Source organism: Miniopterus schreibersii (assembly GCF_964146895.1).
Source record: "Miniopterus schreibersii genome assembly, chromosome: 8".
NCBI classification, from domain to species: domain Eukaryota; kingdom Metazoa; phylum Chordata; class Mammalia; order Chiroptera; family Miniopteridae; genus Miniopterus; species Miniopterus schreibersii.
This window is the reverse complement of record NC_138109.1, coordinates 6,712,109-6,733,735: the sequence shown is the minus strand read 5'-3', so window position 1 is coordinate 6,733,735 and position 21,627 is coordinate 6,712,109. Positions and strand designations below refer to the sequence as shown.

Sequence of the window (21,627 nt, the reverse complement as noted above, 5' to 3'; positions counted from 1 at the left end):
GATAATGAAATAAGCTTTCTCACTGTTAAAGATGAGAATTACAAAAAAATGGGCAGGGGCAGGGCTAGCAGAAATCCTGTGATACTGGATTAGAATTGGAGAATTTGGTATGAAGTCATGAATACACAAAGATACAGAAATAGACGTGAAAGCGTGTGCGCTCTCTCTCTCTCTCTCTCTCTCTCACACACACACACACACACACACACACACACACACACACGCGTGCGCACCCCTAGCTCTGTTTACGCAAAAGCCTGAGAGCAGTGATACAAAATACTGGGCACACCAGTACAAAGTCTTGATTTTTAAGTATAATTCTCCAAAATCTGTGATAAATTGACCTAAAAATGAGTAATGATACTAACAGATTATAAACAACTGAATAAAACAGAAAACCATTAATCCACCTGCTATAAATACGTTGGAAGTTTGATGAGGCAGAGGATACCTATACAGTATCAAAGCAAACTCCCACAAAATGGTCATTAATTAGAAGAAATTTTACAGTTGCAAAGCTGACAGACAACACCTTAGTCAACAGATCATAGTGAGCACTACTAGCAATATGACAAACTAGAATTATGAACTACCTGAGAGGGGGCAGAAAAAAGAACATAGACTTCTGTGCTATTCCTGTCAAAGACAGATGATCTCAATCTGATAATAAGGAAACATCATAAATGCAAACTGAGGGACAGTCTACAAAATAATTAGCCTATAATCTTCAAAAGTACCAACATCATAAAGTAAAGAAAAGATTGAGAAACTTCTAGATTGAAGGAGACTAAACAGACATCACAACTGAATCTATAATGCTTGTTATAAAGGTCTTTATTGGGAAAACTGATAAAATTTGAGCGGGGTCTGAGAAATCCATGGTAATAATATTTCATTGTTAATTTCCTGAATTTTGAGGGCTGCATTGTGGTTATGTCAGAAAATACTCTTGTTCACAGGAAATACACAAAGTATTAGAATGGGATATAGCCTCATGGTGATAACATACTTTCAAATGGTTCAGTTAATAAAGCGTCTTCTAGTGTACTTGCAACTGTTCTGTAAGACTGAGACTGTTTCAAAACAAAATAGAATAAAATGAATTATGCAGGTACCACACTCAGAGCAGTGTCGGGCACACAGTGCTCACTAACTGTAGCTGTTATTAGTAACATTATTGCCATTGTCAGAAATATAAGACCTTGCAAATGCCTCTGTTTATGACTGCTACTAAATACAACAATAATAATCCTTATGTCTCTTTATTGTTTTAAAATAATAAAAATAAAAAAGAAACTCCTCCCTGGAAGAAGAAAAGTGGAAAGGGTACAGCTGATTGCAGATGATCATAGGTGATCAAGAACATTCTCTCTTGGGTAAGATAGAAGATCAGATCTGATCCCTCAGCTTGTTTTTCACCTGATTACTAAGAGAAGACTTATGTTGAAAAAACAAAGAACCAAGAATATGATCAGATGTTTCATGCTGGGGGAGAAAGGAGAAAGACAATGTATCAGTGACCATCAGTACAAAATGCTACATTTTAAACTGTTTTCTTTGCTATCCCTAAATGCACTTTGGGGACCTGAAGAACTCTTATTAGCAAGGGGAAACAAATGGGCTGATCCTCGGGAAAGTTCATGGTTCATAATTTAAAGATAAAGGCATCTCCTCTCAAATGGCCACTATCATTTTTTCTTTCTGGGACTCTATTCACCATTACTTCCTTCCCCTCCTAACTCACTGCCCTGAGTCAGAATATACTGACTACAGAAGTAAATTTGGGATGAATCTTGTACACATAGCAAAAGTGAACACTCCTTGAGTGCAGAAATGTCAAAACAAACTCCAAAAGCAAAGCCCAATTACCTAAGGGTTCAAAGTTTAGGCCAGTATTAGATGCAAGCCTCTCATTTGTCAGCCGCTTGTAGCTTGTATCCTATTTGAAGCTAGAAACATCTGTCCCCAATTTTCTTTTGCCCAATTAAGTTCTGTTTCTTAAACATCATGGCTAGCAAAAATATAGTGTTATAATCCCTTAGTTAAGATCCTTAGGGTCAGAGGATTTTCAGAATTCAGAACTTTTGGGCTTTAGAAATGTACTACAGTGAATATATCATATAATATGTAACAACACCTCAACAGTGTCTGAGGAATGATCACTATCCTATCACACTAGTACTTTACTGTACAAGTTGTACATACTCACACAAAATGAATGAAATTAAGAATAGCCTCGTATCAGTTCAAGTCAAGTGTGACCATCAAATGAGTGTCAGCAACAAACTTAGCATAAAATTCTTTTGATTTTTTTTCAGTGTTCAGATTTCAGAATTAAAGATAAGAGATTATGCATCTCTCACATTTTAAAGGCATGGACAAGTCTGTTCCCCCCCATCATGCATGTGTTCTACAAACTAATACCATCAGAACCAAAAGTTCTGGACAACCAGGTTCCTGACAAGACATAACATTCAGAAATATAATAACCAGATTAGGGAAAAAATTAAAAGGTAGCCAAAAATTGAGGTTTAAAATGGACCTATACAATAAACCTGAAAAAAAAATTTTCAAACTTTCAGTGCTTGTTAATATGCTAAATAAGTTAAGGAAAATTACATAAATCAACTTTTAACTACTATCAGAAAATTTGTTGTGAGAAATAATTCTAAAGCTTCAGTTTCAACTGCTCACTTTGAGCAGTTTCTGGATTACTTACGGGGAGGGGAATGGTCAGCAAAGTTTGCAATCACAGGATCATCAGCCTTTACCTTCCATTGGTCTTACCGACGATACACGAGCTACCTACCAGGATTATTACCACGGGGGGACATTTCCTCTCCAAAGGCCTCAGGGCACGACGAGTCAGCACACAGCACTATGCAACCATGATTACATGCTAGTCCCACCCATTCAAATGGGTACTACCCAGAAACCAGCTCATCACACAGCCCTATTCCTCACACACTTGAAACAAAGACAGAAGTAGCAGTATCAGAGGCAAGTTCTACAAGGATACAGACCCTGAGCGTTCTAAAGACTGGGCTGTGCATCATCAGGTGGAAAAAAACAGGTTTTTTAAAAAATAGTCTGTTAAATCACATACACTCTTTTGATCATCTGAGCAACTTCGGGAACTGTATACCCAACCCCGAGTTCAGAGGTCTAAAGTGGTTCAGGTGAAACTAATGGGCCAGGGCAATGGGCCACACGGGCTCCACTGATGCAACTTTTTACACTCCCTTTGTGAGAAGTTTGAGATCTGCCACAAACTTTACTTACAAGTAGACATACAAATATTTTTTCACTTCAATTCATCCAACACCCCTAGGGCACTTAAAATATACCAAGCACAAGCTGGACATGGGGAACAGAAGCACAGAGGTGAGCAAATGGTGGCTTGGAAGTCAAAGCACTAACACAGGTGACTCAGGAAGCAGGGCCCATAAATTCTGTGTTGCTTTTCCAGGTGAGAGACACAAGAATATCCTCCTATTGCATACCTACCCTGCATTTTAAAACAAATGGGCAGTATCACTGAGTGACTGCCAGCAAACTTCTCACAAAGGGCGTGACACAATGAAAATGAGACAGGAACTCATGAATCTCTAGCTCACACCGGTAAGTTACATACCATCTTTAATAAACATTCAGCAAACACAGATGTATGACCAATACTAGTAAAACATAATTTGGTTGGTTGTAATAAACTTAAGAGCTAAACACTGAAAACACAAAAGTGATACAGTTAATTTACTAATACAATCAAGCTTGTGCAACAGGACAACTATTTACCAAATAGTTAAATAAACATGACATCACTGAAGTAACATCCTCCTTTGTATCCAGACAGAAACCCAAGTTCAACTGTTCCCCACTTCATCTGGGCAACAGGAAGACACGACCAGGAGGTCAATGTATGCATATATAAATAAGCATTTCAAAATATAAGACGCTTCTGCAATATCACCATTGATCAGCTTCTTTGTCACATTGGAACAGAGCAAACTTCAAAAAAGAAAATAAAAGCTCAAATTCACTGTTTTCTAAAGAAAAAAAGGTGACCATTACACTATTACCACTATAGCTGTTTCTAGTGCATTTATAGACACACTAATATACATGCCCCAAGAGAGCTTTATGCAGCCTCTTACAACCACAGCAAAGAAAACAGCGCCTTTATTAACCCCAGGTTGACTGGCTTAACATCAACATTCTAAATTTTACGTATTTCTCAGCATCCTCTAGGAGAAGGTTTTCCGTAAGGTGATTACCTATCTTGCTATTAACACTTAATGTAGTTCTTCCACTAACTTCCTGGAGCCAAGCATCTTTTATTTCTTTCTAAATCCTTATATTTGTAGAACTTTCCATAAAGTCCTAGTGTTTTCAATACGGCATCATGAAAGGTGCCAATTCATAGTAAGTTCAAACAGATAAAATAAACATATGTCTTTATCTTGCCCTCTCTAAACCCAAATTTTCTCATGTTTCCTTTTTTTAGTAAGAACACACCAAAGCTGCTTTAGGCACAAAAGACATTAATTCCAACTCCTTCCAAAGAGGTTTACTATAGGATTTTGGAGTCTTTTTTTAATTTTTGTCTTATTAGTATATACCCAGATGTGCATGCGCACGCACACACACACACACAGTGAGAAAAGCAGAAGTTCTCACTGAGTGGGCCCAAGTGACTCACTTACCTTGTCTCAGGGTTATAGCCTAAGATGTAGAAAAATGAATCCACTCGGGCTTTAAACTCTCTAGCAGCAAATATGTCAGAAAAATGGGAGATGTTACACTTCCCTCTGAAAATAAACAAACAAAAATACATTAGTAATATCCTCAATTGCTTTGCAAACCAAAATACTATTGGAGGGGTACAGGTGTGGAAGATATAACTAAATCCACATTACTCAAAGAGCATGTAGAATATAGCTACAAACTCCATAATTATCTAGTCAGAAAAATGGGAGTTTCCCAAAGAATAAAATATCCAATATTATATATGTTTTTGTTTCATGACTGCTTTAACCTACAACTTTACAACTTAACTGCTTTTATCTCAGCATTTTAGTCATAGAGTAAAATTAAACCACAAAGATATATTGAGGACAGACCTATAATGAAAGAATATTAAACTAGAAATGACGGGAGGAAATTAAAACCACAGTTAAATTACAAAAATATCCCTCTAAAGCCCTGCTACATCATCAAAGGAAAATGGGACTTTTCTTCCTGCTACCTTACGACGGGCAGAATGTATAACTGTTAAATTTATTTTTTTCTCTTTTAAAGTACAAGAAATAAACTGACTTGAAAATTAAAACAGAGCAATTTTAACTTTTTAAATATATAGATGGGTTCTAATATACAAACAAAAACTTCCCAAATTTTTAAGTAACGTTAAATGACTGTAAGTTGGAAAGCACTTTCCCATGGAAATATTGCAATGACAAGTAGTAAGGTTTCCAGGTTCATCTACTACAAAAGTTAAACCACAATATAGCTGAAAACTGCAGTCCTGCAGAACTCCTTAAGCTGTGTTTCCATGCTCCAAATGGAAATGTCGTAAACATTACACCACGCAGCAGGGCCCGCCTTCCTCCTACACATGTGCACACACACACACGTTGAGATAATTTCCTAAAAGCTAGAAGGTAGGAAGGTTTGCTTCCTAGAAGGCAGGGAGATGTTAAGAAGCTCAGCTCTCGGTGGTAAATTTAATACCAAGTGGAAGCTAAAGGCCATGTTAAAGTAGGTGGAAAGGGGGGACCAGAAGCCCATCCAGAGTGCGGCAGGGTACTTCCAGGGACGTGACCTCCCTCTGCTTGGCCAGGCGTTCCACTCCAGAACTCCATGAGCTGGACGTTAACAACATACATACCAGCTAATAACCAAGGTGTTAGTGAAAGAAACTGGTTGAGGGATATCCTCATAGGAATGGACATTCATTCACTTCTACCAATGAAAAAGCAATGTCCTCTTTCCCCACAGGGTTTAAGTAACCGACCAAAGCCTCAGTAACGGGCAGAAGCTACAATGGGCTTCAATAATTTCCATTTTTTAAATTAAATAAAAATTCCATTGATTTACTAAAGTTCCGTTAGGAATGACTGATTAGAAGATAATGCAGGGCTACTGAACACTTGAAATGTGGGTGGTACAATGGGAGAGAAGAAAGTTTTAAATTTTATTTAACCTTAATATATACTTAAATAACTACATGTGACTAACAGCGACCATACTGAACAGCACAGATTTATACATTTCCATCATTGCAGAAAGTTCTATTAGAAGCACTGACTTGTAGGTATAACTAAGTATCAACACTCCAGGCCCAGGACCCATACCTCCAGTATTTATCTGGAATTAAGAAAAAGTGGGTAAGATCACTTTCACTGATGAAGAATGCACTCACTCTGCAACTTACTATGCACCTATCTGAAGTGATTTAGCCCCCAAAGCCAAGAAGAAATACATAAATTCCTTTATCAGTTAAATAGGGATAAAAATACCTATTGCACCTATCATAAAAGTATTAAGATCAAACAAGAAGTCTATGAAACTGTTTATTATTCAGTGCTATGTACAGCAAGTTATTTTCACCGTCACTGTCCATTACAAAAGGAAACTGATTCTTCTTTTATTCTTTGTTATTTCTCAAATTTGTTTACCCTTAAACTTGAGTAATTAATTACTGTATTAATTAAAAATATAAAAACCTACCAACCCACAATTCTAAACACAGGCATTAGAAACCAGTATGTTTAAGACGGAGTTTCTCAGTCTCAGCACTGCTGACATCTTGTCGTCAGGGGCTGTCCTGTATTTAGCAGCACTCCTGGCCTCTACCTGACAGCACCGTCCTCAGAATCACTGTGACAACCAAAAATAGTTAACGGGACTGCCAAACGTTCCCTGGGGAGGGCAACCCAACTGGTTTAGGGAAAGATAAAAGCAGCAGAAATAGAAGGATATCATCTGATAAATGACGACTTTAATAAACGGGACTTTGCCATTAATTATATGTCTTCTATATGCTTCCCATTTAATTATATGAAGGGCATTGATTTTTTTATGTTATTTTTACAGCCTGCTAACTGAATGAATTCTTTTTTTAAAAAATATATCTTTATTGATTTCAGAGAGAGGAAAGGAGAGGGAGAGGGAGAGATAGAAACATCAATGATGAGAGTCATTGATCGGCTGCCTCCTGCATGCCCCCGACTGGGGATCAAGCCCGCAACCCGGGCATGTGCCCTGACCAGGAATCGAACCCTGATCACCTAGATCCTAGGTCGATGCTCAGCCGCTGAGCCACGCCTGGCTGGGCTGACTGAATTCTTTAGTATCTGATATAGTTTAATCACTGACCCTCTGCAATTTTCCAGATACGCTATCTGTTATTTGCAGATAAACACGGCTTTACTTTTCTACCCTATCCCAACCTTTAGTTGCACTGTACCTCTAACAGTGTGGAAAGCAGAAACAGTGGGCATCCTTGCCTGGGTCCTGGTCCCAGTGGAAATGCCTCTCAGGTGTCCCCATTAAATATGATACTAGCTTTAGAGCTGATCGTATCATAATCAGAGCCTTTAGAAATATGTTTTTTCCCCCCTTAGCTTTATTAACATGATAAATGGTATTAACAGAGTCTCAACAGTAACCTTCTTTGCATCCTGAAATAAATCCCAGTTGGTCATCATGTATTTTTTTAATGAGTAATATATTAGTTTTTAAAAAGAATTTGATTAATTAGATCTGGTATTTTTCTCCTCATTAATACTTCTGCATTTATCTTTATTACTCCCTTTTTTGCACTTCTTTGTTGTTGTTGTTTATAACAGCTTTATTCATACGAGCCTTGAAGCAACCCCAATGTCCACCAGCAAGGAAATGGGTAAACAAATCATTGTGTATTTGTATACGGAAATACTACACAACAGCATAATATGGAAAAATGCCCCAAAATATTGAGTAAAAGAAACCAGACACACAAAAAAGTACATCCTGCATGATTCCACTTATATGAAGTTCTGGAACAGGCAAAAATAATCTGTGATAAGAGAAAACAGAATAAGTGGTTGCTTCTGGGTGGGAAGTTTTGAGTGGAAAGCAGATTAAGGAAATTTTCTCAGACAGTAGGGCTCTTCTATGCCTTGTTTAGGGTCAAATTTATCAAAATTATGAAAATGTAAACTTAAAATCTGCATTTTACTGTATATTTTAAAAGTATCTGGAAAAAAATAAAACAATGATAGTCATTAGCATGTGGTTGTGCTATTTATTTAAAGTTGTCATCTTTGCCAGTTAATGAGCCCTCCTGTACTGAGCCCTGAGTACTGAGCAGAGCTGAAGACAGGGTGGACATGAGCAGGTAAAGGTCACTACGGTTGGCTCTGACTGGTTGGCATCCATTCTGAAATACAGAGTGGGACAAAAGCAGGCTTACAGTTGTTAGTATGGAAAACAATACAAGAATAAACTGTGTTTCATGTACTCCAAACTATAAACCTACTCTTCCCCACCCTGCATTTTTCATAGCACCTCTTGCTGAAGAGAAGGGCTTACATTTAAAAATGTGTGTATATGTGTACCATTGTTAAGCACTCAAATGTTTTTTTTCCAGAGTCTCCCTTTCATCGTGCTCTATATTAAAAGCAGTACATCATTTGACAGTGTTTGTGGAATGCAGGAGAGACTGGCAAGAGAACATCGCCGTCACTCCCACACTGCTAAAGCAGCTGGTTTCAGAACCCCCTAAGGTCCTGTATACTATTTCTAAAGTGATACTTCACTGTTAACAGAAACATGGCCAAAGACAGGAAAGCCCCAGGCTGTATGGTCTTTGACTGATCAGCAACAAGGGCTTCCTGAAAAAGACTTGTCTGGGTAGCCCTTTGGGGCGGTGCCCACAGTTACACCTTGAGCAGTGTACCATTTGGAGTCCTCTGGCTAGTGGGAGGTGGCCATCTGAAGGCAATGACGGAGAGACAAAAGAACCGCCTTATGCAAGGAAAGAAAACAAATGGAAACCGTGGCCCAGAAATTCATTCCCTCAAAAACTACCCCAAACTGGGAAAGTCTTCATATATCCCCAGGCACACGCAAACCTCAGAGAAACTGGTGAAAATAACAGGATGTTTATAGTAGCATGTGTGTTTACAGGTATTTCACTCTTACCCGAAAATAAAGGGGGGAAGAGATTTTGAGACAGAGTCAGTATGTTGTCTATCGTAAGCCATTTGATTAATGACAGGCGTCAGATTTTTTTAAGCCTCTTTTCTGTTAACACTGGGGAAGGGATATATGAAAACTCAGTTCTTATAAGTTTCCTGTGTGTCTAAGAGTGGCTTCAAATAAAAGAATTTTTAAAAGACCACGAGGTATTCAAGGGCAGAGAGAGTTACTAGGTTAGGTGTCCCCAGTGCCTATAGAGTCCTTCCACTACAGGTGGCTCAATAACGTGTGAAATGATGAACGAATAAGGGACTGATAAGTTATGGTGTCTAACAAAGTACTGAGCACGTACAGACAAAACAATAAAATCGTTGTGCGTTGAAGCTCTTTCACTTATGAAAACAAGAATAGATTAAAACCAGGAAATGAATCTTAAACTACAAAACTAAGGCCTTTGAGGGATCATGAAATTCCTTAAGAACTTGCAGGAGCTAAAGGAATTTTGTAAGTGTTATGGGATGGTTGGGGAATTATACACAGATGTTTCAATCACTATATATAGATATGTATATATATGATCCTGGCTGACCATATAAAGTAAGGAGATAAATTAATTTGGGATGAAAAGAGGGAAATTAAACAACTAGTTTAGGGTTTCTTGGCCCTGGGCTTCCAGAAAATGTACTCTAAAACATATTCCTATAATATGAATTCCTAGTAAGATGATAGTTTGTAATCTGACCTACTTCAGGATATTTTTTCCCTAACAATTACTTGAAGTAGAAAGCAGATAATCAGAAAGTTGCAAAAGAGCCCTAAAGCTGATGAGACAGGCATGCTCTCCTATGCTGCCCCCACAATCAGTGTTGGAGAATTCACTGTTGCATGTGTACAGACAGTAAACCTGACAGCACTGCCCAGGTGACAGTCCACAGTCCAATCACAAAGCAATCACTCTAGATCCTTCGGCCATCAATAAAGCATTATCCTTAGGGTAAATAAAGTAACATGGAAAAGAAACTGCAAGCTACAATTTTTACTTAGTTTAATAAAATGTATCTGCTCATCCTGGGAACAGGTTTACCTGCTTGTTCCTGGAGCACCTAGAGACAGCTCCTGAGCTCAACTCTTCTCCCCAGGCCTGAAGTAGTCTGTAGCCAATTAACCCATCCAATAAGCCACAAAAAACTAAAATAAGTGGATGCTGAGTAATTGTAACATCAATAACTCGATGCTTTAATTTCACTTAAATTTAATTTCACTTTTTCTTTTCTTCTTTTTTGCTTTTAAGAACCCAATTCAGCCCGGCCGGGCGTGGCTCAGCGATTGAACGTCAACCTAGGATCCAGGCAGTTGGGGTTCGATTCCCGGTCAGGGCACATGCCCAGGTTGCAGGCTCGATCCCAAGTCGGGGGCATGCAGCCGATCAATGACTCTCTCATCACTGATGTTTCTATTCTCTCTCCCTCTCCTCTCTCTGAAATCAATAAAGATATATTTAAAAAAAAGAACCCAATTCAGATTCAATGAGCATAAGCACTACTCATGCTAGAGTATGAGACACTCTGAGAGAGACTTTCTTACACACCTTATCTAATGAATATAGAACCAGATGTGTATTTGGTGCAGGGTTCTGTCACTTAATCCTGTGACCCTGAATATGTTGGTCAAAAGGCAGGCTCAAATGTTAACAAACTTGGCCTTGGTCAGAAAACTATGTGGCAGAGCCAGGATTCAAACTGAAGTCCAATTTCAATGTGGTGCTTCTTCTGTTACACCAGGGCCAGCCAAAAACACTTACCTGGAAATAAAGAGAACTCAAAATACTCTACTCAAGATACTAACTTTACTATATGGTTATTGATAAATGAAAAGAGTTGTAGAAACTTAGCTGGAAAGGTGGGGTGAGGGGCAGCCCAGGCGAGAATCCAGAGCAGCAGCAGAGCAGTGATATAGGACCTCCACGCAGGTTTCTACAACTGTGAAGACCTCACGGACTCCTCCAGAAACAAGCCTACTTTGGGCAGGGAAATGCTCCCACCTCAGTTTACACAGAAGAGGTCGCTGAGGAATCCGTTTTCCTTCTGATTCACAATGGCTAAAGGACACAGCTCTCTCCCCTTATAACCCAGCCCCAGCACTGCCCTGAAAGAGGTTCTAGCTCGGTTTCCTTCTGAGTGAACAGGATGGCCAGTGGCCCCGAGTTGCTGCGAGCCCAGCACTGCAGCTGAGCACTTTGGTCTTCGAGAAGAACAGTGCTAACACTATCAGTCTTTCTTCATTTCTGTCCATAGCCATCTATTTGTCTCTCTTTCAAAATTAAATTTACTTTTGGCAGCACTGCTTTATATCTACAGAAAGAAAAAATATTTCTGTAGATAAAGGAAAAAATTGGAAGAAAAAGCTTAATCTTCCCCCAATCCCCCCCAACACAGTCATTTTAAAATTAAAATGAAAGTAATCTAGCTTTAATGAAGAGAAAAGGTATAAATAGAAATTCCTGGGGGCACTGCCATTCAATTCTGCTTCTGTCGAATTGAATGATGTCACAGTGAGCACCATGCCACTGACAACCGGGAAGACTGCTATGCAGTGAGGCCCACACAGGTGAGCTCCAGATGCGGACAAATGTCAATACACTCACAAATATTTACTGAGCACCTACTAGGCCAGATATTTCCAAAACTATGCGACCACTATCATCTAGTATCTTTGAAAGAAAAAAGTTGTTAAGTGACATAAAAGATGCTCTATTTGAAGCTAACAAAATGAAATTTAAGATGGCAGCTTTATGAAACTACTTTATGGCCCTTTAAAGGAAACACTGAGGAAAAAACTGATCAATAAGCATTCTAGTCGCATACACAGTGAAAAGGTAAGAACTACCACTTTAGCCTCCAGCCCTTGGTGGCCAGGGGAGGGGTAGTGACCTATACAATTACACATCTCCAGAAATATATCTGATTATGAACCTCCTCATATTCATCTGGGTCCAGCTGGAATTATCTGGGACAACTGTTTCTTCTGAAAATGCTAATATTGTATAAAAAGACTCTACAAATCTGAATAGCTTCTGATAAATACTCAAATAGTCATTTTGAGCAATTACGTGAAAACATGTTGAGTAACCAGAGTTACATATCTATCTCATATATTTACTTGTTTTCACTTCAACTCTAAATTGCTTGAAATCATTCTCTCCACCAATGAAACAAGATGGGAGAGGAGGGGAAAGATGCAGAGCAGGATAAGAAATAACCCCAGGACCAAGCTACCTGTCTTAGCTAACAATTTAATGGTTCCACCAATCTATCCAAATTGCATTAACTTGCTTTGTTCGGCATGCAAGTTTAAGATCCACCAGCCACTGCCACAAAGACATAAAAAGCCTCTGGGATTTCTGGAAGAAGTTTATAAAACACCACGGAAATTCTCCAGATTCATCTACGAAGACCCACAGGAAACCAACTCTAACCACGCACACTTCTGCCCTTACAGCAGGGTTTGGCAAACTCTGGCCCAATGCCTGCTTCTGTAGAACCCAAGAACTATGAATGGCTTTTATATTTTTAAATGGCAAAAAAAGAAATCAAAAGAAGAATATACCTCCTGACATGTGGAAATTAAATTAAATTCAGACTTCAGTGTCCATAAATAAAGTTTTATTGGAGTAAAGCCACCTCATTCATGTTGCCTGTGGCTTTTGTGCTACAATGGCTGAGCTGAGTAGTTGCAACAGAGACCATATGAAAGATTATCTGCCCCCAAAGTTTGCCAAAACCTGCCCTATATTAAAAGTTGTACTAATTTGCCTTGAAATAATTGGCTTTAGCTATGTGGCTTTGCACGAGAGACTCCAGATGGCTTTATTGAATACCATCTGAGCAACATAATAGCGGAATTATTGTATCTCACTGTAGTTAAGTTAAAAGCCAGCATATCCCTGTGGCCCTTCTGGGAAAGCCGTGTTCTGTAACAAACCGGTAGCTCCTCCACCTCTTTATTATTTCCAGTGGGGAAAGTTAGTACTTGCCTTACTTATTCTACCACTAAGGAAGCCCAAGGTCTTCCACTCATACATAAAATATGCCAGGATATGTGTAGCCTTTTCTTAATATCAAAGGGCTCCAAGCAGGGGCTCATGGTCACTTTTCGGCATAATTAACTACGACACTAAGGGAAGCTTGCAATGTTGTCTTCTACCTCAGAATAAAGTCTTCAACATATTCTACCCACCCCACGCTTTTTAGTAGAAAATTGTTCATACATACAGAAAATTGAAAGAACAGGCAATGAAAATCCTACAAACTGCCTGGATGAATAATTACATGCCGCCATATCTGTTTCTTCCATTTCTTTACCTGTCCTTTCTAGTGGCAGTGACTGACTCTTTAGGAAATAATCTGCAGACCATCACAACACTTCACCCTCAATACTTTAGTGACCAATAGCAGAGTAGTAATTTTCAAGGAGATAAAGATAAAAAACTATAGAGAAGGTGTGAAAAATGAAATAGGGAAAAAACCCAAAACCGAAACAAAACAAACCCCAGACCTCACCCCCACCCTATGCATACACATTAGCGGAAATATAGGCAACCTCCAAAACCCCAATAAAACAGAGTTAACACGGGACTGCTGGTGTCCAGAGACCACAGGAGTAATCTGATTACTATCTTGGTTACTGAAAGAGATGAGTATAGCTTAGCCTCCCATGCTGGGTGACTCCCCTTTGCAGGAAGACCAACACCCTTGCACTTACCTGAGGGCAGCAGCATGGTAGGTGTCTACATAATCAGAAATGAAGAGCTCTCGGTTCTTGATAACTGGGTCTGTAATGACAAGTTCTCTTCCAGAGTCTGTAAAAAAAATTAATTCATTAAGAGTATATTAAAATTGAGTTTCCCAAAACAATTAGGAAAATTTTGTAAAATTTTTCTTTCACGGTTGCCTCCCACTAAAGAAAGCACAATAAATAAATAAGCAGGCCTAGTCAGCAAAACACAAAGGAGGGATAGTGTGGAGCAGGGTGTGTTATACCCTTTGCTTAGGCCCACAGTCTGCTGAAATGCATTAAGCACAAAATTTTTTTTTTTTAAAAAGGGGAAAAAACAACTATCACATTTTAGCAACTGGTAAACTACTAAATATTTAGCTATCCTGTCCATATTTTTATTGCTAAATAGTCCAGGAAGGAGTGAAATCACAGTTTCCGTTGGAAAGAATATTCAAGTTAGTGTATTTAATAACAAAACATACTTTAACTGCTTTAACAGAAATTTTTATAGTTTCAGAGGAGAAAAAAAGTAGTAAGATATGAAAGAAGATCATTCTATCAAAACTTTCTTCAAAACTATTTTTGACGATGGCTTGTGGAATTAAAACCTAGCACCAAAAGTAGTGTGAAGAGTGAAGGGCACAGACATCAGGGACAGAGCTGGATCCCTGCCCAGGGGCTGCCACTTAGAAGATATGTGGCCTTGGGAACTTCCTCAGCATTGCTAAGCCTCCATTTCCTCATCTGGAAGTGGGGAGAGACCGCTAATTAATGGGTAACAAGTGTGAATCAGCTATCATGAGGCCTAGTACCTCTCAAAGAAATCAATAAAAAGGAGCTATTATACATCTGAACAAATGTAATACACAATATACATTTTATGTACATATCTCATGTGTCAATAAAGTTACTGGGTAGAAATTACAGTGCCAGAGGAAGAAAAATCAGAAGATGCTCCGAACAACCTTCTATTGTTCTGAAAGTCAAGATGCAAGCTGAATTCTGAAACATTCAGGAAGGCTTTGCTTTGAAACTGAAGTTCAAACCCTGAATACAGAGAAGTTCAATGATACAGAATGTTGAAAAAGAGACAAGAAATAAAATACAATCCTGTAGGGTTTTAAGTATTACTAGCTCATCATTAGGTGAGAAAAAGAAAGAAAAAATGGAATTACTGTCATTTCCAAAACAAGACCTATCTCTATTCCAAGTTTAAGAGGAAGACGCCATTAGCACATGCTCAGGTTGTTTCTTTTTTAAGGCAAAAATAATGAAAGTACTCAGCAAAATAGGAACGTTCCAATAACGTCCTCATTTATAAGAAGCTATTTTAGAAAAAAATTTTCACAGTGGTAATCTCCATTTAATGAATGTTTTTAGAAAGAACTTTGCCCAAAGCTAAGAAAGTGTAAGAAGCAAACCACAAGGGCATATTTACCATTTTCATTATGTCGATCCTGAACCAAATGCTGATACACAGAATCTGGAACTTCAGACTGACGGTAGTACCATTTGACGTTCATGAGTAGGTGGTCCCTCTTACTCTGCAAAGGAAAATCTAACAGCATTAGGAACAGGATTTCAGGTGCCCACAGCTGCATACCATACCCATGAACTAAAGGCCCTGGAAACAGGTGGACAGGCAGAGAGGGAGACACACAATTACCACCAGGACCACACAAAATCAAAAGTCAATTATGAGGTTAAATTTTATTTTTTTAAATCTCAGCCACAGTACTTCTCCAACCCGATCCCTCAAAGTTGCTTATTTCGGGAAACAAAGGACACCAAACTTACATCTATAAGTCTCCCCAGTTTGATGAATTCATTCGATGTTACATATTTTTTATTTGGCATTAACTACACAGTTCTACATGAATACATTCTCCTCTCCTAATTTTTAATCATTTTGGTAAATACTTATCAACTGCGTTATTTATAAATATTTAAAACCACTGTGATGCCGTTAAGGACAGTAAGTTGGGAAGCATGTGCCCAGTGAGGCCTGGTGCAGCTGCCTCTCCAGGGTCTGCCAATCACCCAAACCGAGAAGCATCCTCCCTCCACTTTCCCACCACTTCATTTGCAGTTATTGCTGCCTGACAGACAGCACAGCCAGCTACGGGTGGTGATGAAGGTGCCGAGTCCATGCAGCATGGACCCCATCTTATTTACCTTAGCATTCCCAGAGAACAGTGTACCTTGTATATAAATATTTGTGAATGAGGAAAAGCTCTATGATGATCGGAGTCTCGTAAATGTTTGTGGGACACTTAATGTATTGTCCCTAAAAGTTCATTTGTGCCTGGTTCCTTCAAAGAACAGGGGGTCAAACACTGTCCTTCCATCTGAAGGCTGTGAGGGCTACACCATGAGGTACATGAAACATCTCTGTGTCCCCGGCTGTGAGATATCTCAACATGCCAGCGCACTAAGGCTTCTCGGGGCCTCATCAAATAGTTTCCAACGCAGGCGAGGGCCTTAGGGACTCCCCCAGAGTGAATGCAGTATCACTCTTAGCAGCTTCCACCTGCTCATCACAAGCCCGCAGGTCAAAAATGCACGAGGACTGAATCTGAGAGTGTCTCACATTTATGGAGACAGCTAAATCCTCAAGTGTCAAAGGAACCTTCTTTAGTGAAGTGGGTGCTCTCTGCTTACATGAGATATATATGTGTGTGTGTGTGTGTGTGTGTGTGTGTGTGTGTGTGTGTGTGTGTGTGTGTGTGTATATTCTTCACTGAAAAGCCAGGAAGGCTTAAAACAACAAAAAAAGACAAAAAAAACCTTTGCTAAAATACTTAAGCCATTTAAAGAAACAGAAAGAAAAAAACTGCCTAAAGTCTCGACACAACCCAAATGTGAAGAAATCTATTCCTCAATAAACACCATAAACATCAAGATTCTTCCTTTGCAATTCACCGTGTTAAATAGACAGGCTTAAATAAACAGCAGCATTACTGGTCTCAGTAACATAGCTTATATACAAAGAATAATCCTACATAATGGATACTTTTTAGTTTTTATCCATTTTGCACTTTATATTCCACAGTTTATACTGCAGGTGGGAAGACGAGCACAAACCAGTGTTAAATAATAAGACTAAATGTTACATACAGGAGCTCATGGAGAAGAGCAATTACTTTCAGCAAGGGAATTATGAAGGAAGTAAAATGTGACCTGGGAAAAAATGGGAAAGATTTCAATGGAATTCTTTCTAGGCAAAGGATGAGAGCCGAGAAAGATACAAAGAAAGAGAAAATACAACACATCCAGATGCACATGGTATACCTGCATGTAGCACAGGAAAATGTTCTGCATGATGCTGAAAAGAACCTGAATCCTGCCTGTAGTTTGGCCTTCAGTGGGCTTCTAACTCTCTGGGACAAATGGGGTCTACTAGCCCCACTGCTGACCAAATCCATAAGCAGCGAGGCACAAAACACAGAAGAGCAGCTAGAAAGCTACAGTTTCATTCCTAAGCAAGGTAACAGCAGGACCAGGATGAGAGCACTCATCATGGAAACAAACAAACCAGGGGAAGGGACAGAGTCTGTCTGGTGGCACTTGCGGATAAACTCGCTTAAGTAAAAATACTACCTAACACAGGGTTTCTCAACCTCAGCACTATTGCCATTTGGTCCGGCTAAGTCTGTGTGGACACCTGTCCTGTTCACTATGAGATGGTGAGCAGTGTCCCTGGCCAACAGCCACTACTAAATGCCAATGGCACTCTTCCTTCATTGTAACAATCAAAAATGTCTGCAAACATTGCCAAATGTCCCCTTTGGGGACAAAATTACCCCCAGTTGAAAACTAATGCTCAACAGTTTCCTTTTTAACAAAAGCTAAACCAGAACAGTAAGAATAAAACCTAGGTCAAGCACTACCAGGTGAAGCACATGGACCACAGGTAACAGAATACAGGCAAGTCTATCGTGATTCAAACTCCAGCTCTACCATGTCCCAGCTACATGACTCTGGGCACCTTACTAAGATCCTCTGAGTCACCCCTTTCTGTAAAATGGAAATACTGAAATCTACCTAACAGGACTATTGAAAGTATTAAAAAGATGAAAAAGCATCTGGAACTGACTAGGTACTCAAGAGTACTGTTTCCTCTGTTAGTAAGTGGATGTAATCAGTGCTTCACAGAAAAATTTCAAGAACTTTGTAGGAGTTACTTCTTCAACACAATATGGTTTCTTTCAAGAGATAACAGTGGTCTCTAGTAGTTGAGTTACTAATAATGGATGCTTAAATGCTCACAGTAATGAATTACTTAATAGAGCAGAAAGGAATTCAGATCTACTAGCAGTCCTGGCAACAATGTTCTAAAATCTATACTTTTACATAATCCTGAAAACCTGAAGGGCAACAGAAATAATCTTTTAAAGGTACCAAAACTGGCAACTGTACAATGTCTATTATTCAGAGCCAAGCCAATGATTCTGGAGACCTTTTGAGGCATAATATCTATGTTATCTCTGACCTAAACACAATCAATTTTACAGACACACAAAATTACTGCGCTGGTTTATTTGTATCTAGATTTATGATTCCCAAGGTTAGACTTCACAAAGGCAATGGAAAGCCTATTGGTTTTTCTAATGCAGTACTACTCAACAACCAGCGAGTGGCAGCATTGTGTTACAAAAGCCTCCAGATGCTCAATTCCACAGATACAACACAGCAAAGGTAGACTCAAAGTAAACAAAAGTTTTAAACAAGTTTAAGTAGCTGAAATAGACACCGTTCTCCCTAAATAGATCAGAAATTTGGTTAAAGATTTAACATCTATAAAGGGAGGCAGTAAATTGTTTCAGAGTTAGGTAATCCAGGATCCTAGTCCTGTCCGCAATCACTAGCAGCTGGGTGACCTTAGAGGAGTCACCAAACCATGTGACACGTGAAGGGATAGAACAAGATGATTTCTATAGCTGCGTTCCATCTTACATGCTTATGCTTAGATTTCTTACCCAGACAATACCAAGTAGATAAAATAGGGTTGGGGGTGTTTATTCTGTATCAACATTACCATCCTAAAATAGTTTTAAAATTAAAATGTCTTCCATGGAAGCTGACTGCTGTGCACTGAGGAACAACAAAAGGGAGCAGAGAGTAAACCCCCCTTCCAGTACAGGCTACCAAAGCCACCACACACACACAGGTGCTGCTCAAAGTTAACCACAGGAAATCTTCATCTTCTTCCCACTATTCAACAAAGATTCTGCTCAAAATCACAGAATATTAAAGGCAGAAGTGAACTTTAGAGATCATCTGATTCAATCCAACTACCTGCGTTTGAATCATGGCTTTGCAACTTACTAAAACTGTGTGAATTCAGGCAAATGACTTCCAAGCCTCAATTTTCTCATATGTAAAATGAGGAAAAACATAGTCTCTAGCTCATTAGGTTGCGAGGGTTAAAATAAATGAATATAAACAGACTGGATTGGCTCTCAATAAATGCTGGATATTACTACCACTGTTTTACAGATAAAAAGAGGAGTCAAACTATAATGAAAAGTGGCTTATAAATTTGCTTGTCTCTGATTCAAAAGCATGCTAGTAATAGCAATAAAAAAATGAAAACAAATCGTGTAGCAAATTAGGCAGAAGTATCTTTTGCAACAATTTGAGAAGCATATCAAGTATTTCTGACAAATATGCCTCATTATTGACTAGTGATATAATTGTACGATTGCATAAAGGTCAAAGTGGTTATAAATGACACTTTTAAACAGACTGTGGTAAGAAGCTTCCTATGTGAAGGCACCCTGGGGTATATTTCTGAATACAGAGAAGAGCCCACTGGGAAGTAAATAACTTCCCACCACTTTATCTTTAAAGAGAGGAAAGAGTGACTGACTTTGACCGATTCCAGGTGGTTGAAGGAAACCACCAAATAGGAGTGTCTCCAATCTGCTTACAGTAGTTTCACAGAAGTGGCTCTGTGAGGAAAAAGGGGGAGCAGCTCATTTTGAGTTAAATTATGGATTCTTCCAGATCCCTGGCCTGGATTTCTTTGAAATGAGGGATTATGTAAATTTAAGCAAATAGAGAGTTTAATGGAAGACAAACCCATCCTCACCTGGGTTTAGAAAAAAGCTAGCCTGATGGTAGGTGTTTGGGAGCAGAGCAGGGTATCTCCAGCTTTGAATGACAGCCAACAGGCTGAGAATTAATGAATTTAAAAGTCAGAACTGAAATTAAACATTCAGAATGAGATAATGAACAATGGTAAACTAAGGAGAAAGGAAGGCAACCAGGCCAGGAAAAGCACACAGGAGGCTGCTGTTCAAGGAATACTGGTTCATTTTTATCAACAACATACAACAGCCATCCCAAATACAAATACAAGGTCTAAGGCCGAGGTATTTCATGGTTATTAATACAGCACTTCCACCGATTTAAATAGCCAAATGAGTCTTTCCTAGGACTAGTCTTATTATCATCCTCTGGCGAAAGGTTTTAACACATTAAAAAAATAAAGCACGCACAGGGAGGTGGGGGTAGGAAGGAAGGACAGGTTCAGAAATGATCAACAAGACCAGTGCGGAGATTCCTTTACACAACATGGGGGAGGCCCTCAAACCAGAATGGGAACAACAATCATTTAATTTTAAATTCACCTGCATTATAGAGGAAAGACCTTCTTAGCCCAATAAATCATCTACCAGGTCTTGGCAGGTACCATCAGGGCTCCCAAAGCCTTCTAAAACAGGCCACTCTAGTTCCTCTCCTGTTATCAAACGTGACAGAGTTCAGGCCAAAGAACCGGGATGCGAAGATGGATTCATCAAATGAACAATTCACAAACCAAGTTTAATTTTAACTGCTTAGTTCTTGGGATTTTACATTTCAAATAATGAAAGATCTAGATTCAGATTCAGGTGAAATCAGACCGAATTTCTTTTTTTATAAAGCCTGAAGAGCCAGTAAGATTTTTCCAGAAATTTGAGGAATAGAAGTGGCTTAACATTTGCATACTGTATGTATGGCTTAAGAAGATGTCTTTTGAAGAAACTTTTCATGCATTTCCACAAGATGGTCATAATAAGGTTGACAGTTATATGAGTATTAGAGGTTTATTATATAATTCAGAATTGTCTACACAAACTTTGAATTGGTAGTTAGGACACTAAGCCTTCAGAGGGGGAAAAACGGTCTACCAGAGACATCACGGCCTCCCTCCCAGTTGCTGCACAGAAGGTTTAAAGTTGCATTTCAGCCCCTCAGAGTCCACCTCCACCCACAAGGCAATGTCTGCTGGGAAGATCATCCTCACTAAGACCTTGGGAACAGTCTTTTTGGTTTCAATCATTCTTCACTTTGGGAGAGGGGAGTAAGGAAAGTCAATGGGGGTCAAAGATTACTATTCTTCAAAAGCCAAAGATAACTCCAGGCATATGGCAAATGGGAATCCAATCTAAAAGATGCTTCTGTATCCATAAGAGGATCATCGTTACTCAACTTTGTGGATAAACACTGGAACTGAGATCAATCAAAAATGAAATCAGGTAGGAAATATCTTGTAATATTTCTCCTAACATAAAACAGCAGGAATGTAACATTTTCTATATGTATATCTAAATACAGCTTTATAGCCATTAAAGCTCAAAATGCAATGAAACAGTTATAGGAAAACATAAGTGCCCCCACGGC

The 21,627-nt window shown here is 39.0% G+C and overlaps 1 protein-coding gene across 7 annotated transcripts in view; it reads right to left on the bottom strand.

The window, feature by feature from the left end:
• The window catches only part of RERE (arginine-glutamic acid dipeptide repeats), a 346,780-nt gene that overhangs the window by 133,835 nt on the left and 191,318 nt on the right, over positions 1-21,627 (bottom strand). For all 7 annotated transcript variants that reach the window (XM_081143853.1, XM_081143854.1, XM_081143855.1 and 4 more), the window contains 3 exons: positions 15,398-15,503; positions 13,945-14,041; positions 4,704-4,808 (listed from right to left, as the gene is read on the bottom strand). In XM_081143853.1, coding sequence (XP_080999979.1) covers positions 4,704-4,808; positions 13,945-14,041; positions 15,398-15,503 — 308 coding nt within the window. The remainder of the gene's footprint in view (positions 1-4,703; positions 4,809-13,944; positions 14,042-15,397; positions 15,504-21,627) is intronic.